The sequence below is a fragment of the Mobula birostris genome, chromosome 3 (assembly GCF_030028105.1).
Source record: "Mobula birostris isolate sMobBir1 chromosome 3, sMobBir1.hap1, whole genome shotgun sequence".
In the NCBI taxonomy this organism is placed as follows: Eukaryota; Metazoa; Chordata; class Chondrichthyes; order Myliobatiformes; family Myliobatidae; genus Mobula; species Mobula birostris.
Genome location: NC_092372.1, coordinates 216,221,926 through 216,239,188, shown reverse-complemented (window position 1 = coordinate 216,239,188; position 17,263 = coordinate 216,221,926). Strand labels below are relative to the sequence as shown.

The following is a 17,263-nucleotide window of genomic DNA, read 5'->3' as shown; positions in this document are numbered from 1 at the left end:
AACCACAATCTGAACTAAAATCAAAATGACAATGCACATCTATTCAAGGGACAGTCAGAAACATATCTTGACCATTCCCATTGTTAGACTGCCTTATCTGAGAAGGGAAGTGTAACTATTGAAGCTAAGCACCAACCTACGTGTGTTTTGCCTTTCACAGAACACAACAGCTTAGCTCAGGAACAGGCCTTTCAGCCCACGATGACCGCACTGAACGCAATTCCAAGTTAAACTAATTCACTCTGTCTGTACATGATACACATACTGTACCTCTGTATTCATGCGTCTAACAGCCTCATAAAAGGCACTGAGGTATCACCCTCCATCATCACCCCTGGCTGGCCATATCATCACTATCTGTGTAAAAAAAAATTGCACCACACATCTCCTTTAAACTTTTCCCCTCAGTTTAAATGCACGCATTCTGGCTGCATCACAGCCCGGTATGGAAACGGAAAATCCTACAAAAAGTAACGGATACGGCCCAGTCCATCATAGGTGAAAGCCCTCCACACCACTGAGTACATCTACAGGAAGCGTTATCACAGGAAAACAGCATCTATCATGAGGGACCACCCCCACCCCCCACCTCCCAGGCCATGCTCCTTTCTCGCTGCTGCCATCAGGAAGGAGGTACAGGAGCCTCAGGACTCACACCACCACGTTCAGGAACGGTTACTACCCCTCAACCATCAGATTCCTGAACCAAAGGGAATAACTTCATTCACCCCATCATTGAAATGTTCCCACAACCTATGGACACTTTCAAGGACTCTTCATCTCATTTTCTTGATATTGATTGCTCACTTATTATTATTATTATTTGTTTATTTTTATTTGCACAGTTTGTTCTCTTTTGCATAGGTTGAACATCCAATTTGGTGCAGTCTTTCATTGATTCTATTATGGTTATTATTCTATTATTTTTGCTTGAGTATGTCTGGAAGAAAATAAATCTCAGGATTATATATGGTGACATATATGTACTTTGATAGTAAATTTACTTTGAGCTTTGAACGTACTTGATATTTCTACCCTGTGAAAAAGGCTGTCACTTTCTACTTTATCTGTGCTTCTCAGAAAGCTATAAGGTCTCCTCTCAACCTCTGTTGCTCCGGAGAAATCAATCCAAATTTGTCTAGCCACATAGCTCAGACCATCTAATCCAAGCAGCATCCTGGTAACCCTATTTACATCCTTCCTGTAATGGGGCAACCAGATTTCCCTGCCTCCATTCCCAGCTTCTGACAGAAAAATAAACTCTAACAGGTTACTCAGTGATTCCTGCATGGTTTTATTCCCACTCAGCAAGAGACAACAGCTGCCAAATAAATGTGAGGTGTTGACCCTTGGTAGGGCTAATGCAAGGAGACAGTACACTATTAAGGGTAAGGTCCATAACAGTGTTGCTGAGCAGAGAGATCTTGGGATCCAAGTTCATAGATCCCTGAAAGTAGCTACACAGGTTGATAAAGTGATTGGAAGGCTTATGAAATGCTTGCTTTTATTAGTCAAGGCATTGAGTTCTAAAGTCAGGTTATGTTGCAGCTTTATAAAACTCTAGTTAGGCAACATCAAGAGCATTGTGTACAGTTCTGATTACCCACTATAAGAAGGATGTTGAGGCTTTGGAGAGGGTGCAGAAGAGGTTCACCAGGATGCTGCCTGGTTTAGAGGGCATGTGCTGTCATGAGAGGTTGGATAAACTAGAGTTGTTTTCTCTGGAGTGTCGGACTCTGATGCGGAGATCCGATAGAGGTTTATAAGATCATGAGAGGAATAAATAGAATAGACAGAGAGTATCTGTTTCCCAGGGTTGAAATGTCTAATACCAGAGGGCATGAATTGAAGGTAAGAGAGGGTAGGTTCAAGGGGGACGTGAGGGGTAAGTTTTTTTACTCAGGGAGTGGGGTGGAGGAGATGCCTGGAATGCACTGCCCAGTATGGTGGTAGAGGCAAATACATTGGAGGCTTTTAAGAGATGTTTGGATATGCACATGGATGTAAGGAAGATGGAGGGATATGGATATGGTGTAGATAGGAGGGATTAGTGTTTGGGTGTTTTTGATTTGCTTTTAAGCTGGTTTAGCACAACATTGTGGGCCGAATGGCCTGTTCCTGTGCTGTACTGTTCTATGTTCTAACAGGCAAACATATGTAAGTTTCAATAACAGTTCAAACTGTCTCCCAAAGAAGTTATATGTTCACTAGTACCATTCAAGTGTTTAGAATCATAGAGCAAGGAAACAGGCCCTTTGGCCCTACACATTCATGCCAACTGTGATGCCCAGCAAGCCATCCCCACCTGCCCACATTTGGCCCCTAAGCCTCAACACCCCTCCTATCCACGTACTTATCTGGATGAATTATACATGTTGTTAATGTGCCTTCCTCAGTCACTACTTCTGGCAGTGCATTCCAAATGTGCACCACACTTTGCATGAAAAAGCTTTCCCCAATGTCCCTATTAAATTTCTTATTTAGAATTAGAAAGCTCTATGGCACAGAACAGGCCGTAGTGGGTTTCTATCTAGTCTCACCTACTTACACTCTGACCATTGCCATCCATACCTCACCCATCCATATACCTATCTAAACTTCCTTTAAGTGTTGCAATTGAACACAAATCTACCACTTCTATTGGTAGCTGATCCGATCTTAAACCTATGCTCTTTTATTGTTAATTCGCCCTGCCTGCGAAAAGACTATGTGCTTTCAACTGTCTATGCCCCTCGTGTTCTTATACACCTCTATCAGGTCACCCTTCATTCCTGCATTCCAGGGAATAGAGTCCTTGTCGATGCAACCTAAGCTTCTCACTCAGTCCCCACCCCCGAAGTCCAGAAGACATCCTGGTAAGTCTTTCCTGCACTCTTTCTAACTGATTTTAAAAGGTCAGGGTGTCGGGGCCGGAGGTGAGAGACAGGCCAGTTCAGCTTGCTGCTCCACGACGTTTTATGGTTGATGGCCTTTTTTAAAATGGGTTCTTTTGGGTTTCTTTGTTTTGTGGCTGCCTGTAAGGAGATGAACCTCAAGGTTGTACAATGTATACATACTTTGATAATAAATGTACTTTGAACTTTAATAATATCTTTCCTCTAATGGTGACAAAAGCTGCATGCTGCCTCACCAATGTCTAACATAACTTCCCAACTCCTATACTCAATAACATGACCAATGAAGACCAGTGTGCCAGACTCTTTCTTCACCATCCTACCTACCTGTGTTGTCAATTTCAGTGAACTATCCTCTTGTCCTCCTTGGTCCCTCTGTTCGATAACACTCTCCAGGACCATACCATTCCCTGCATTAAATATACTGGTAAATTGGTCTATATTGAAAATTGGATTATTATTGCCACATGTACCGAAATACAGTAGGAAAAACTGGTCTTGCATATTGTCCACACAGATCCATTCATTACACCAGTACATTGAGGTAGTACAAAGTAAAACAAGTCCTACCCGAATTTTATCTCCAAAAATGTTAATACCCTACATTTCCCAAATTGAAACCCATTTGTCAATCCTCAGCCTACACATCTAACTGATCACCATCCCTCTGTAATTACTCAGAACTTTCTACATTATCTACATCACCACCTACTTCAGTATCACCCACAAACTTACGAACAATGCCTTGCACATTCATATCGAAATTGTTTATATAAATTCAAACATCATAGGGCCCACTGACCCCTGTGTAACATTGCTAGACACAAGCCTCCAGTCTGAGAAACAACACCCCATCACACTCCGCTCCCTACCACGGAGCCATTATGAACACAAGCCACTAATTCCTCCTGGACCCTGTGCGATCTAAACTGCCATAAGGGACCTTGTCAGAGGCCTTGCTAGAAGATCGTAGTAAAAAACATCCAACTTTTCTGGTTACCTCCTCAAAGAACTCCAAGTGATTTCTCAAACATGATGTCCTATGCAAAAAGCTATACTGACAAACTGAATCAGAACTTGTCTTTCCATATGTTAGTAAACCGTTTCTCAAATTCCACGCCAGCAATTTATCCACCACCACTGTCAGACTCACTGGCCTGTTTTTGCCAATCTTTTTAATCAATAGTACCACACCCACCACTGTCCAGTCCTCTGTAACCTCACCAGAAACCAGAGATGAAGCAAAGGCCTCCAAGACTTTTTCTCTATTTTTCCACAAGGTCTGGGATTGCACAGCACTAGGTCAGGCCCTGGGGATTTATCCACCTCAATGCAATTTAAAGTGTCCAATATCTCTTCCCTGTTAATACCTATGTGGTACAGGGCAAAATCACTCATTTCGTCCCTTTCCTTAGCTTCCTTTTTTTCCCCTCACAGTAAAAAGACCACAAGACGTGGAAACAGAATTAGGCCATTAGGCCCTTTGAGTTACCTCCACCATTCTAGCATGGCTGATTTATTATTCCTCTCAACCCCATTCTCCAGCCTTCTCCCCGTAACCTTTCACACCCTTACTAATTAAGAACCTATCAAACTCTGTTTTAAATATACCCAATGCAGACATCCCACCCTGCAAAAACTTATTTCAGGGAGGTAGCACCATCAATTTGCGGGAGACTCCCGGAACTTCCGGGAGAGGTGTGATGTCTGCAATAGAGTAGCTCCTTAGCAGCTAGCCAGCTAGTTTAAATAACATTAGCTGTACTAATGAACAAATGATACCTGTTAAACTCACCTCAACATGTCTTAACCCACCATGGGCCATAGAAAAGTCACAGTTGCAAACAGTGCAGCCAGCAACACTGTCATTATTTTTGACCCCTATTAGGCAGGGGTACTCTTTAGTGTAGTCTGGGGTGACGTACATTTTATATTTTCTTTTTTTGGAACACCGCCATGGTGCGCGCTCTCTCTCTCTCTCTCTCTCATGGTCACTCTCACGCTCGTGCTCGCTCTCACGCTCTCTCTCACTCTCAAAAAAATTGATTTCCGGGACATTGTATATAATTTGCGGGCATCAGGGAGCCGCTATTAATATGCGGGAGACTCCCGGAACTTCCGGCAGAGGTGGGGTGTCTGCCAATGTCTTGGCCTCCACATCCATCCATTACAATGGATCTACAGATTCAATACCGTCTACCTACACGGACATCCCTCTATTCTGAGGCTTTGCCCTCTGGTCCTAGACTTACGTACTATAGGAAACATCCTCTCCACATTCACTCTATCCAGGCCTTTCAATATTTCATAGGTTTCAATGAGATCCCTCCCTCATTCTTCTAAACTCCAGCACAAACAGGCCCAGCCTATTGTCCTTCTTGATAGTCACATCAGGTTCCTGCAGAATTCAAATAGACTGACACCACCCTTGACCACACGACCCTGCCAAAGAAGAGGAAAGAAGCAACATTGCCAAAGCAAAGTCACAATATCAGCATTATTAATCACCAAGTGACTTTATTGTAATTATACCATAACTTCATCAAACTAATGAGTGTGATGAATTAATATAACGACAATATCTCAGTGCATTACAGTATGTGATAATTCATTGTAATATACCTTCAGTAAGTAGATAAATGTAGCTGGCCATTCATTGTAGTGTTATCTTAACAACAGTTTCCTAAAACACAGGGAATTTAATTGTGGCGAAGCATTTGGAAAATGCACTGTGAGACCTTGCAGCAAAATTGCAACAGATCGGTATCTGCTTGGAGGGCATTTGTCAAGTGATGTTGACTGAACTAGGATTTGATTTTGATGAACATGGTCATTTGTAACTTGCATCCAGAACCAGAAATGTGTTCTGTATTGGTGTAGAAATGCCACCAGTTCATTAATGGAGATTTATCACACACACTCCCTTTGTCCAATCCATCACCCCCTCCACCTTCTCACAATTTAAGCAAACTCACTTTCTCTCTTTTCCAGATACAGCAAAGGGTCGTTGACTTGGGACAATCTTTCACTCAGATTTAATTCTTCCCAAGACCTCGAGACTAAAAACTCCACTCTTTGTTTCTGCCTTTCCTCCAATAATAAAACCTAAATTTAGTGTGACTTGAACACCAAGGCTCCAAAATATCACCAGCTATTCCAATCTCCTTCTGTTATACCAATGGTTGAATACCGGAATCCATGCTTCCTTACTATCAGCTTTTGAGTGTGTGTATATGTACAGGTTTATGTAGGGTGTATGGGTCTGGCTGAGTATGGTGTTTGTGGTGGATATGAGGGGTGTGTGTATGTGTATGGGGGTGGGTGTATGTGTATGGGGGTGGGTGTGTGCACACACGTGTGTATGAGGGGGAGTGTGCACACACACATGTGTATGAGGGGGAGTGTGTGGGTAAGGCTGAACAGGGTATGTGCGGTGGATATTGGGGATGCACGTGTGCGAGAGACTATGTGGGTGAGGGTGAGTGTGCCGGTGAAGGTGGATGTGAATGACACATGATGGGGCCTAGGTCTGTGTGTGTGTGTGTGTGTGTGTGTGTGTGTGTGTGTGTGTGTGTGCGTGCGTGTGCGCTGGGGGTGCAGGTTTAATGCTGAAATGAAGAGATGAATGAAACATCACTAGAACAATTACAGAGAATTTGATAAAAAAAAACACAGCACTAAAAGAGGCCATATGGCCTAATACACTCAATGAGTCATTCCTGGCATTGAGCTATGTGTTAATTAGTTACACCATTCTTAGCTATATGTAACAGCTGGATATTTTTACTGTTTATTACAACATTATAATGCCATTGCATTTACACTTGGCACAAAAAAGCTACAGGAATTTCATCAGGAAAATACTGGTAAAATACAAATTTATAGTGTGGTCTGAGTAACTTTGGGTTGGATTCTCTAATAAACACAAATAATGCCAATGATAATTACAATTTAAATCAAACAACTATAAATAAATTACCAGAGTGGCTATGTGGAGTACAGTTACATGGGTGACACTTCGTAACTGCTGAACAGGTTAGTGGGAGACCGGGGGAATATGGACACACTGGTGAGATGGGCCAGCACGGGGCTAAAGTGGGGTGTTGCACTCTGTGGATTCAACATGGATATATGCTGCAATCTAAACAAAATGATTCTGAAAACGATGCAAAAGAAAAATGTATCCAGGATGTAGATTTGACCAGACTTTGAAAGTGGCAGTGCACAACTTCTCTAATTTAGAATCGATATCTTGGACTCTAAGTGGGTGGCAGCAAATATTATCCCATTCTTATAGCAGATCATTGAGCTCACGGGCCCATTCCAGGGGAATAACTGCAATAGTTCCACTTCCTCTTTACCCCCTCCGCCAACTTCCTCTCTCACGCATGCTCATCCATTGCTCTTCGATTCAGTTTGCAAAATCTACATGGAGGAATGGCTTACAGTGGTTCACTGACCTGCCGGGATCCGGGATGACTGCGGCACGCAGAGGGAAACTAAAGAAATGCCACGCATTCACAGAGAAAATGTGCGAAAACTCAGGTCTGGATCAACCCGAGTCCCCAGGGTTGTAAGGCATCAGTACTAACTGCTGCACCACAGTGTCACCCTTCTGAAATAATCAAGTTGTGTCAACCTTTTAGATATCATGGTCTGAATTTCAAACTAAAGCTCAGGATTTTATTCCCTAGAGCGTATAGGAGACTGAGGGAAGATTTGATACAGATATACAGAATGTTGGGGGGTATAGATAAGGTAAAGCAACACACACAAAACCTAGTGGGAAGTGAAAGGCAGATGAGCAGTTGTGAAAGATCAGAGTGGGGAACAGAGGGAGAGGGGGGAGAGAGCTAGCTTACTGAAAGGAGAAATGGATATTCATGCCATCAGACTGCAGTGTACCCAGACAGAATATGAGGTGTGGCTCCTCCACCCAGAGGGTTGCCTCATCGCAGCACAAGGGAAGGCCATAGATCATCACGTCGGAACGGAAATGGGATTCACAATTAAAATGTTTGGCCACCAGGAAGTCCCGCTTATGGCGGATGGTGCAGAGGTGCTCGACGAAGCGGTACCCCAATCTATGAGGGGTTTCACCAATGCAGAGGAGGCTGCACCAGGCCACAGCAGACAACCCCAGCAGATTCGCGGGTGAAGTGTTGCCTCACTCGGAAGGACTGCTTGGGACCCTGAATGTCGGTGAGGGAGGAGGTGAATGGTCAGGTGTAGCACGTGGGCAGCTTGCAGGGAGAAGTGCCTGAAGGGGGATTAGTGGGGAGGGACTGACCAATGGACAAGGGAATCGCGGAGGGAGCAATTCCTGCAGAAGTCAGAGTGGGGTGGGGAGGTAAAGATACGTTTAGTGGCAGGATCCCTTTGGAGATGGCAGAAGTTGTGGAGACTAATACGGTTGTTGGCAAGGACAAAAGGAACTCTATCACTATTAAGGCAGCAGGAAGATGGGCTGAGCGTGGATGTACGGGAAACTGAGGCGATGCAGGCACGGACAGCATCTATAGTAGAGGGAGGGAAACCCCAGTCTTTAATGGAGGACACCTCTGATGTTCTGGAACAGAAAGCTGCACCCTGGGAACAGATGCAGCAGAGGCAAAGAACCTGAGAAAAGGGAATAGCATTTTTATAGGAGATAGGGTGAGAAGAGGAATAGTTAAGTTAGCCATGGGAATCAGTAGGTTTATAAAAGATGTCAGTTGACAGTTTGTCTCCAGAGATGGAGACAGAGAGATCAAGAAAGAGGTGGGATGGGTGAGAAATGGTCCAAGTGAACTAAAAGGCAGGGTGGAAGTTAGAGGCAAAGTAGATAAAATTGACAAGCTCAGCATTGGTACCTGAAGTCTCACTGGCACAGTCGTTAATGTAGCAGTGAAAGAGTTGGAGAGTATAACCGGGAAAGGCTTCAATCATAGACTGTTCGGTATAGCTGATGAAGTGCCCATAGCTTGGAGAAAGTGGGAGGAGCCGAAGGAAAAATTGTTTAGGGTGAGAACCAGTTCTGCCAGACAGAGGAATGTCGTGGTGGAGGGGAGCTGGTTCTCTGTCAAGAAAGAAGGGGGGGGTCTTTGAGGCCATCCTGATGGGGGATTGAAGTGTATAGGGACTGAACAACCATGGTGAAGGTGAAACGGCCAGAACTAGTGGGGGCAGGGGAGACTGGGGGTCCAGGCTGGAGCTCGAGCTAGAGGTTGTGCAAAGCAGACAGAGGATGGGTGACACTAGAACTAGAGGTCATGGGTTAAGAGTGAAAGGTGAAATGCTCAAGGGGATCATGAGGGGGAACACGAGCTGCCAACAAAAACGGTGGGTGCTGGTTTGATTTCAACATTTGAGAGACATTTGGATAGGTACCTGGATATGAGGGGTATGGGGGTGGTGGCAATGATCCAGGTGCGGATCAGTTCAGCATGGACTAAATGGGCTGAAGGGCCTGTTGCTGTGCTGTAGAGCTCTATGATTCCATTCTAAAGCATCATGCAAGGGTTTGGTTACTACACTGCGGCTAGGATTCCACTATGGAGGGGTCACAGAGATGGAATATCAGGGTGGTTCCAGACCGAGGTACAGGCATTTGGTGAAATGAGGAAAAAGTTGGGATTGTTCTCCTAACTGCACAGAAAGTGAAGCTGGGATCTGACAGAGGAGCTCAGAGTAGGGAGAACTGTTTTCTCTTGCAAGTCCAAGGACACAGATTTACAACAATTGCCCTAGTCTTTAGAGAAGAAATTTCTTCACACTAAGATTTGGAATACACTACCTGTATGTTGGAGCTGGATTCCACTGGAATGAATTTTAAGTGTAAAAGAGGAAACATCTGTATAGAACTCATTAAAGGAGCTGGTATCGGCATGACAAATTGAAAGGCTTCATTTTTTTGAAGAGTGGAAAGGGTGCAACCAGATTAGTCCTTCACCACGCAGGCGCTGCTCTGCACCAACTTTTCCAGCTCCTGATAGCGTGCCAGGATTGGACAATATATCTGGAATGGAAACAATCAAGAAAGAACCAATGCTAGGAAAATCTGCATGACCGCCATTTACAAGTTACATTGCTGTTTAAAAACTGCACAGTAGTGTAGCACTTTACAGCACCAGTGACGCCAGATCAATACAAGCCACTGCCTGTAAGGAGTTTGTACATTCTCCCCGTGGCTGCGTGGGCTTCCTCCGGGTACTCCAGTTTCCTCCCACAGTCCAAAGACGTACTGGTTAGTAAGGGTTCGCAAGGTGTTGGCACACTGAAAGCATGACACCACTTATGGCCTGTCCCCAGCACATCCTCAGACTGTGCTGGTCGTTAACACAAAGAACAGTTTCACTGCCTGTTTCAATTGCTCAATGTACATGTGACAAATAAAGCTAATCTTTAAAAAAAAACTTTTCATATTTCACAAAGTTATGATCAGCATATTGTTTGGTGCCAGCCTCTGGCTCAGACAGCTCAAGATCTGACGATCGTTGACTCTGTTTCCATCACCCTTACAAGGCAGCCATAGGTTCCAAACCTCAGCCACCTACTGCAAGAAAGTGGTTCCTGTTTCATTTGCCCACTATTGTGTGAACCAGGCCCTCTTGTCATGCTCTAGTTATGTTGCAGCCGCCCAGGAGAGGAGATGCCAAGGCAACGTGGGAGAGGGAGAGGCCTCTGAGTGTGCGCCGGGATCCATACTGAGTTAGGGGCTGGCCCCTGCCATCAGTACTGCCCTGCAGTGTTTGCTCGGTGAAAGGCAAACCGGACCAGGACAACGTAACATGTGCCATCAATCTACAGGCTGTGCCACTCAGCTAATTGGACGATACTCACCTTGGCCCAGAAGGAATGCTCTCTCGTTCGCCCATATTCATGTACCATTTGGTTGAATGATAATTAATCTTGAACTTGTACTGAATCTCTGCTTCTTGCTCCCAGTCTTGGGGTTGCTCAGTGGAGGTACTGACATGGGTGGACTGTGTTGGTCATTTATTTACAGCACGGAACAGGCCCTTTCGCCTAATCACGGGGCAACTTACAATGACCAATTAATAAAGGAAAATCATGTCTGACGAATCTCATAGAATTTTTTGAGGATGTAACTAGTAGAGTGGATAGGGGAGAACCAGTGGATGTGGTATATTTGGATTTTCAGAAGGCTTTTGACAAGGTCCCACACAGGAGATTAGTGTGCAAACTTAAAGCACACGGTATTGGGGGTAAGGTATTGGTGTGGGTGGAGAGTTGGTTAGCAGACAGGAAGCAAAGAGTGGGAATAAACGGGACCTTTTCAGAAGGGCAGGCGGTGACTAGTGGGGTACCGCAAGGCTCAGTGCTGGGACCCCAGTTGTTTACAATATATATTAATGACTTGGATGAGGGAATTAAATGCAGCATCTCCAAGTTTGCGGATGACACGAAGCTGGGTGGCAGTGTTAGCTGTGAGGAGGATGCTAAGAGGATGCAGGGTGACTTGGATAGGTTGGGTGAGTGGGCAAATTCATGGCAGATGCAATTTAATGTGGATAAATGTGAAGTTATTCACTTTGGTGGCAAAAATAGGAAAACAGATTATTATCTGAATGGTGGCCGATTAGGAAAAGGGGAGGTGCAACGTGACCTGGGTGTCATTATACACCAGTCATTGAAAGTGGGCATGCAGGTACAGCAGGCGGTGAAAAAGGCGAATGGTGTGCTGGCATTTATAGCGAGAGGATTTGAGTACAGGAGCAGGGAAGTACTACTGCAGTTGTACAAGGCCTTGGTGAGACCGCACCTGGAGTATTGTGTGCAGTTTTGGTCCCCTAATCTGAGGAAAGACATCCTTGCCATAGAAGGAGTACAGAGAAGGTTCACCAGATTGATTCCTGGGATGGCAGGACTTTCATATGAAGGAAGACTGGATGAACTGGGCTTGTACTCGTTGGAATTTAGAAGATTGAGGGGGGATCTGATTGAAACGTATAAGATCCTAAAGGGATTGGACAGGCTAGATGCAGGAAGATTGTTCCCGATGTTGGGGAAGTCCAGAACGAGGGGTCACAGTTTGAGGATAGAGGGGAAGCCTTTTAGGACCGAGATTAGGAAAAACTTCTTCACACAGAGAGTGGTGAATCTGTGGAATTCTCTGCCACAGGAAACAGTTGAGGCCAGTTCATTGGCTATATTTAAGAGGGAGTTAGATGTGGCCCTTGTGGCTACAGGGGTCAGGGGGTATGGAGGGAAGGCTGGGGCGGTGTTCTGAGTTGGATGATCAGCCATGATCATAATAAATGGCGGTGCAGGCTCGAAGGGCCGAATGGCCTACTCCTGCACCTATTTTCTATGTTTCTATGTTTCTATACACCTTTGGACTGAGAGGAAACCAGAGCACCCGGAGGTCACGGGGAAACATAAGGAGCACAAGCAGTGACAGGAATTGAACCCCGGTAGGCAGCACTGTGAAGTGTTGAGTTAACCGCCACATCACCGTCACCTCTTTTGGTGAGCCTGTGGCCGCATTTCATGGAGGATGCCATGATGTAGCTGGTACCTGATTCAGTGAACAGTCACTTCTATTCCTGCTTATGGCTTAAAAGCAGTAAAGTATCTATAGCATTGCCACGTTCTGGTGCAAAGGTTCCCAAACTGAAGTCCACGGACCCTTTGGTTAATGGTAGGGGTCCATGGCATAAAAAAAGATTGGGAACCCCTGCTCCAGAGGACTAATTAGAACAGGCCCTCAGCCCAACTGGTCCCACCCACCCACATTAAGCCTAGAGTTTTCTAAATGTCTCCTATCCATATACTTACCTTGCTGGCTTTTAAATGTTGCTAATGCACCCGCCTCAACCACTAATTAACCAACATTTAGCAGGATGAATCCTCTTCCTAAAATGGACTGATTGGCACGGTAATTTGTCAGAAAGGCGATTACTTTTTAACAAAACCCTCATACTCCGCATAAATTGCATAGATGGTTCATTTCAAGAATATATTTCAAAGAAGTAAATTAATTTATGAAACAGCAGATCAGGAAGCAGCCCATATTTGCACAAAATTAAGTTTCATTCATCAGCAAAAGTCACAAGGCAAATTAGTAAAAGAATGTAGCCAGGAATTATTAGTGTCTGACTTTCTGTGACATTAGTCTCCTCCATGTACAGCATGTAGGAAGAGGGATGATTAGAGTGTGAGACTGTCACAGTCTGATGAGTGATTCATCCCCTTGCTAGTAAATCTGTAAGCTTCAATATTAATCTCTAAAAATATATGATACATGGATTCATTTTTTCATCATGTCCAATAACTGGAATAGGTAATAATGAAAGATTTAACAAAACCTATGGGAAAAATGAAATTACTCTGAACCGACTGCCTGGAAGGTACTGCTGGCATTACAATAAGCTGGTGCCTTAGCCCACAGTCATGAGTGTGGAGGAGTGCACTCCAACGTGTTGTCGTCACACATTGCAAAACTACTGGCAGATGAAGCAGTTTATTGGTGCTACATGTTGATTTCATGGATTATCTTTACTGGATTATTAATGTCAGCAGAATTGATCTTCACATTTTATTTGTTCTGAAGATCTGAGCACAGTTACCAAGGCCACCTTTATCGTCCATTCCCGGATGCTTTCCCATTAGAACACAGCAACTTGCAAGAGTCCTTCAGTGAACATCAGCGTCAAATTCTTTCTGCGAGTCTTGAATTATTTCTTGACTGTGTAGAGGTATGTTTCTTTCCACGAGAGGCCAATGGAATTAATGGGCAGTGGAATGTCTCTGCAATTATTTATTAATTTAGACATACAGTGTGGAACCAGGCCCCTCTGGCCTAATGAGCCGTGTTGCCCAGCAACCCACCTATTTAACACTAGCCTGGACAATTTACAATGACCAAATAACCTACTAACCAGTATGTCTTTTGAACGTGGGAGGAACCCAGAGCACTCTGAGGAAACTCACACAGTCACGGGGAGGACATAGAAACAGTGTCAGAACTGAACTCTGATGCCCCGAGCTGTAGTCCAGTCACACTAACCAACACGCTGCCTTGCTGCCCTCCACACTACCATGGCACCCAGGCTGTTGTATACTGGTTCATTCTTAACCGGTCTGCTCTACACTGACCCACCTATCTGGTTGACTGTCTTCTCAATTCAGCTACAACTGGGAAAAGGCAATGAATGCTAATTTTGCTGTTACTATCTACAATTTATGAATGAAACAAAAACTATCCTGGACAAAGCTATCTACTCTCTTGACTGGTACTCCACTACTCTCTATTTCCCCTATCCAGCACTACATTGTGATGGTAATGTGTATCCGCTACTATGGCAGGAGGCCAAGCTGGAAGGTGCATGGAAACAGGCCATTTGGCCCATTGCATGCATACCAAACAGTGGGCACCCATTTGTATTAACTCTATCTTCGAGCAGGGTGTGTGGGGTGTCCAGGGATGGGCACAGTCTCTGCTACAGGGGTGTGTTGTGTCCATGCCAGGGCAACTCACTCACCTTTGAGCCCCACTCATCTCACACCTGTGGCTCTCAGTAACTTGGCATGCGATAGTGGCCATATCCCAGGCAGGCTAAAGCAGGCGAGAGTAGCCCCGAAGCCTGATACCCCGGTGAGACAGGGACACGCTTGTCCCAGCATTTAGAGACAGCTCTGGTGGACTGTGTGGATGAGATCAACAGTGTGATCCAGCAGCCAGGACGGTAGTTCTGCAACACTTGATGGAGAGCGAAGGGATAACAATACACAGAAGAGGTTATGGTCATCCACTGCAACCAAGGAAGACCCCAGTTGTGATGACTACTCGTACCACTGGACCCGGACTTCCGCAGTCGAGAGAGCGGAAATGCCCTAGGGCAATGGCTTCTCCACTTTAAGAGTTCTCCCACATAGGTTACTTCTGTCATCGCCAGACAGGACAGAGAACCAATCATCTTCCAGCACTTGGACCTAGCCTTCTCCGCCTAGGTGATTCAAGTGCTCATCTAGAGACATCTTAAATGTTGTCAGCGATTTTGTTTCCATCACTCCTTCAAGAAATGTATTCCAAATATTCACCACTAAACGAATTATTGTTGCTTAAAAACCGACGGAATAACACAGTCTGTGGTTGGAAGGGCCCACAGAGAAAACCTCGGAGGAAGTGTGGGCGAAGATCAGGATCATAAGTGCGTTTAAGGAAACTGGTTTTAAACTCCCTATACCGACGACCTTGCTGGCGAACATGCAGTCTCTGGTGAATAAAATCGATGATCTCAGAGCCAGGGTGCTGAATCAGAGGGACAGTAGGATCACGTGTCCTTTGTTTCACGGAATCCTGGTTAACCCCTTCCGTACCGGCTGCAGCGATTCAGATCGACAGGTTTACTGTACACTGTCAGGATAGATCTATAGAGTCCCTTAAAAGCAGAGGTGGAGGAGTATAACTCATTATCAACTTTATTTGGTGCACAGATATATCAGTGCTGTCCCAATTCTGCTCACCAGACCTGGAATACCTAGCAGTAAAGAGTTGTCCTTTTCACTTACCACGGGAGTTCTCTGGGGTCATTCTGGTAGCAGTTTACATACCACCTCAGGCCAATATCAAGCAGGCTTTAGATGATCTGAGTAATGGGATCAACATGCATGAAACAGCGCACCCTAACACCTTCACCATCGTTTTGAGAGATTTTAACAAGGCCAGTCTGAAAAAATCACTAAGCAATCACCATCAACAGATCACGTGCAATATCAGAGGAAACAACACACTGGACCATTGTTACACCACCATCAAGAATGCCTACCATGCTATTCCATGCCCTCACTTTAGGAAGTCTGATCACCAATCACAAATGACCAACCAAGCAGAGTTCACTGCCAAGAAGGCCCACCAGTGCCTTTACTTCCTGAAAAAACTAAAGAAATTTGGCCTGTCCCCTAAAACTCTCACTAATTTTTATAGATGCACTGTAGAAAGCATCTATAAAAATAGAAGTATGGAAACTGTCCTGTCCAAGCCCGAAAGAAGCTGCAGAAGATCGTGAACACGGCACAGCACATCACACAAACCAATCTTCCATCCTTGGACTCACTTTACACTGCACGCTGTCGGAGCAGTGCTGCCAGGATAATCAAGGACACGACCCACCCAGCCAACACACTTTTCGTCCCTCTTCCCTCCGGGAGAAGGCTCAGGAGCTTGAAGACCTGTACAGCCAGATTTGGGAACAGCTTCTTTCCAACTGTGATAAGACTGTTGAACGGATCCTGACCCGGATCTGGGCCTTACCCTCCAAATATCCGGACCTGCCTCTCGGTTTTTTTGCACTACTTTACTTTCCATTTTTATAATTTATAATTTAAATTTTTAATATTTACTAATTTTAACTATTTTTAATATTTAATATTTGTAATCCAGGGAGTGGGAAGCGCAGAATCAAATATCGCTGTGATGATTGTACGTTCTAGTATCAATTGTTTGGCGACAATAAAGTATAAAGTATAAAGTACCTGGCTGTACTACTACTCCCTGGGTATAGGCAGAGACTGAAGACTGCAGCACCAGTAGTGAGGACCAAGAAGATTTGGACAAGGGAAGTACAGGAGCACTTACAGGACTGCTTTGAATCGGTAGACTGGACTGTATTCAGGGATTCATCTTTGAAACTGGATGAATATGCTGCAGTTATTACTAATGACTGTGGACTCTGGACTAATGAAGTTGCATTAAAACCTGTGTGGGTGAGTGTGTGCCTACAAAGACTTACTGTACATTCCCAAACCAAAAGTCGTGGATGAACCAGGAGGTACGTCATCTGCTGAAGGCTAGATCTGTGGCATTCGAGTCTGGCAACCCAGGCCTGTACCAGAAAACCAGGTATGATTTGCAGAGGGCTATTTCAAGGGCAAAGGGACAATTTCCAATGAGGTTGGAGGCGATATCAGATGCACGGCAACTCTGGCAGGGACTGCAAGACATTAATTCCTACAAAGTGAAACCCAATAGTATGAACGGCAGCAATGCTTCACTTCCAGATGAACTCAACACCTTCTATGCCCACTTTGCCGCTTTGAAAGGGAGAACACAACTACCGCTGTGAAGATCCCTGCTGCATCTGATGACTCTGTGATCTCCGTCTCAGAGGTCGGCGCTAGACTGTCTTTAAAGAGAGTGAACCCTCACAAGGCAGAAGGACCCGATGGAGCACCTGGTGAGGCTCTGAAAACTTGTGCCAACCAACTAGCGGGAGTATTCAAGGACATTTTCAACTTCTCACTGCTATGGGCAGAAGTTCCCACTTGCTTCAAAAAGGCAACAATTACACCAGTGCCAAAGAAGAATAATGTGAGCTGCCTTAATGACTATCGCCCGGTAGCACTCACACCTACAATGATGAAAT

General features: G+C 44.8%; 1 protein-coding gene across 20 annotated transcripts in view; it reads right to left on the bottom strand.

The window, feature by feature from the left end:
* The window catches only part of xylb (xylulokinase homolog (H. influenzae)), a 382,042-nt gene that overhangs the window by 78,159 nt on the left and 286,620 nt on the right, over positions 1–17,263 (bottom strand). For 3 of the 20 annotated variants that reach the window (XM_072254109.1, XM_072254111.1, XM_072254110.1), the window contains exon 19: positions 9,670–9,891. The exons of 15 other annotated variants lie outside the window; for them this stretch is intronic. In XM_072254109.1, coding sequence (XP_072110210.1) covers positions 9,814–9,891 — 78 coding nt within the window. In that variant the 3' untranslated portion in view covers positions 9,670–9,813. Of the gene's footprint in view, positions 1–5,456; positions 9,892–17,263 lie in introns of those variants that run through there. 2 more of the 20 variants (XM_072254107.1, XM_072254115.1) reach the window with 2 other exon arrangements.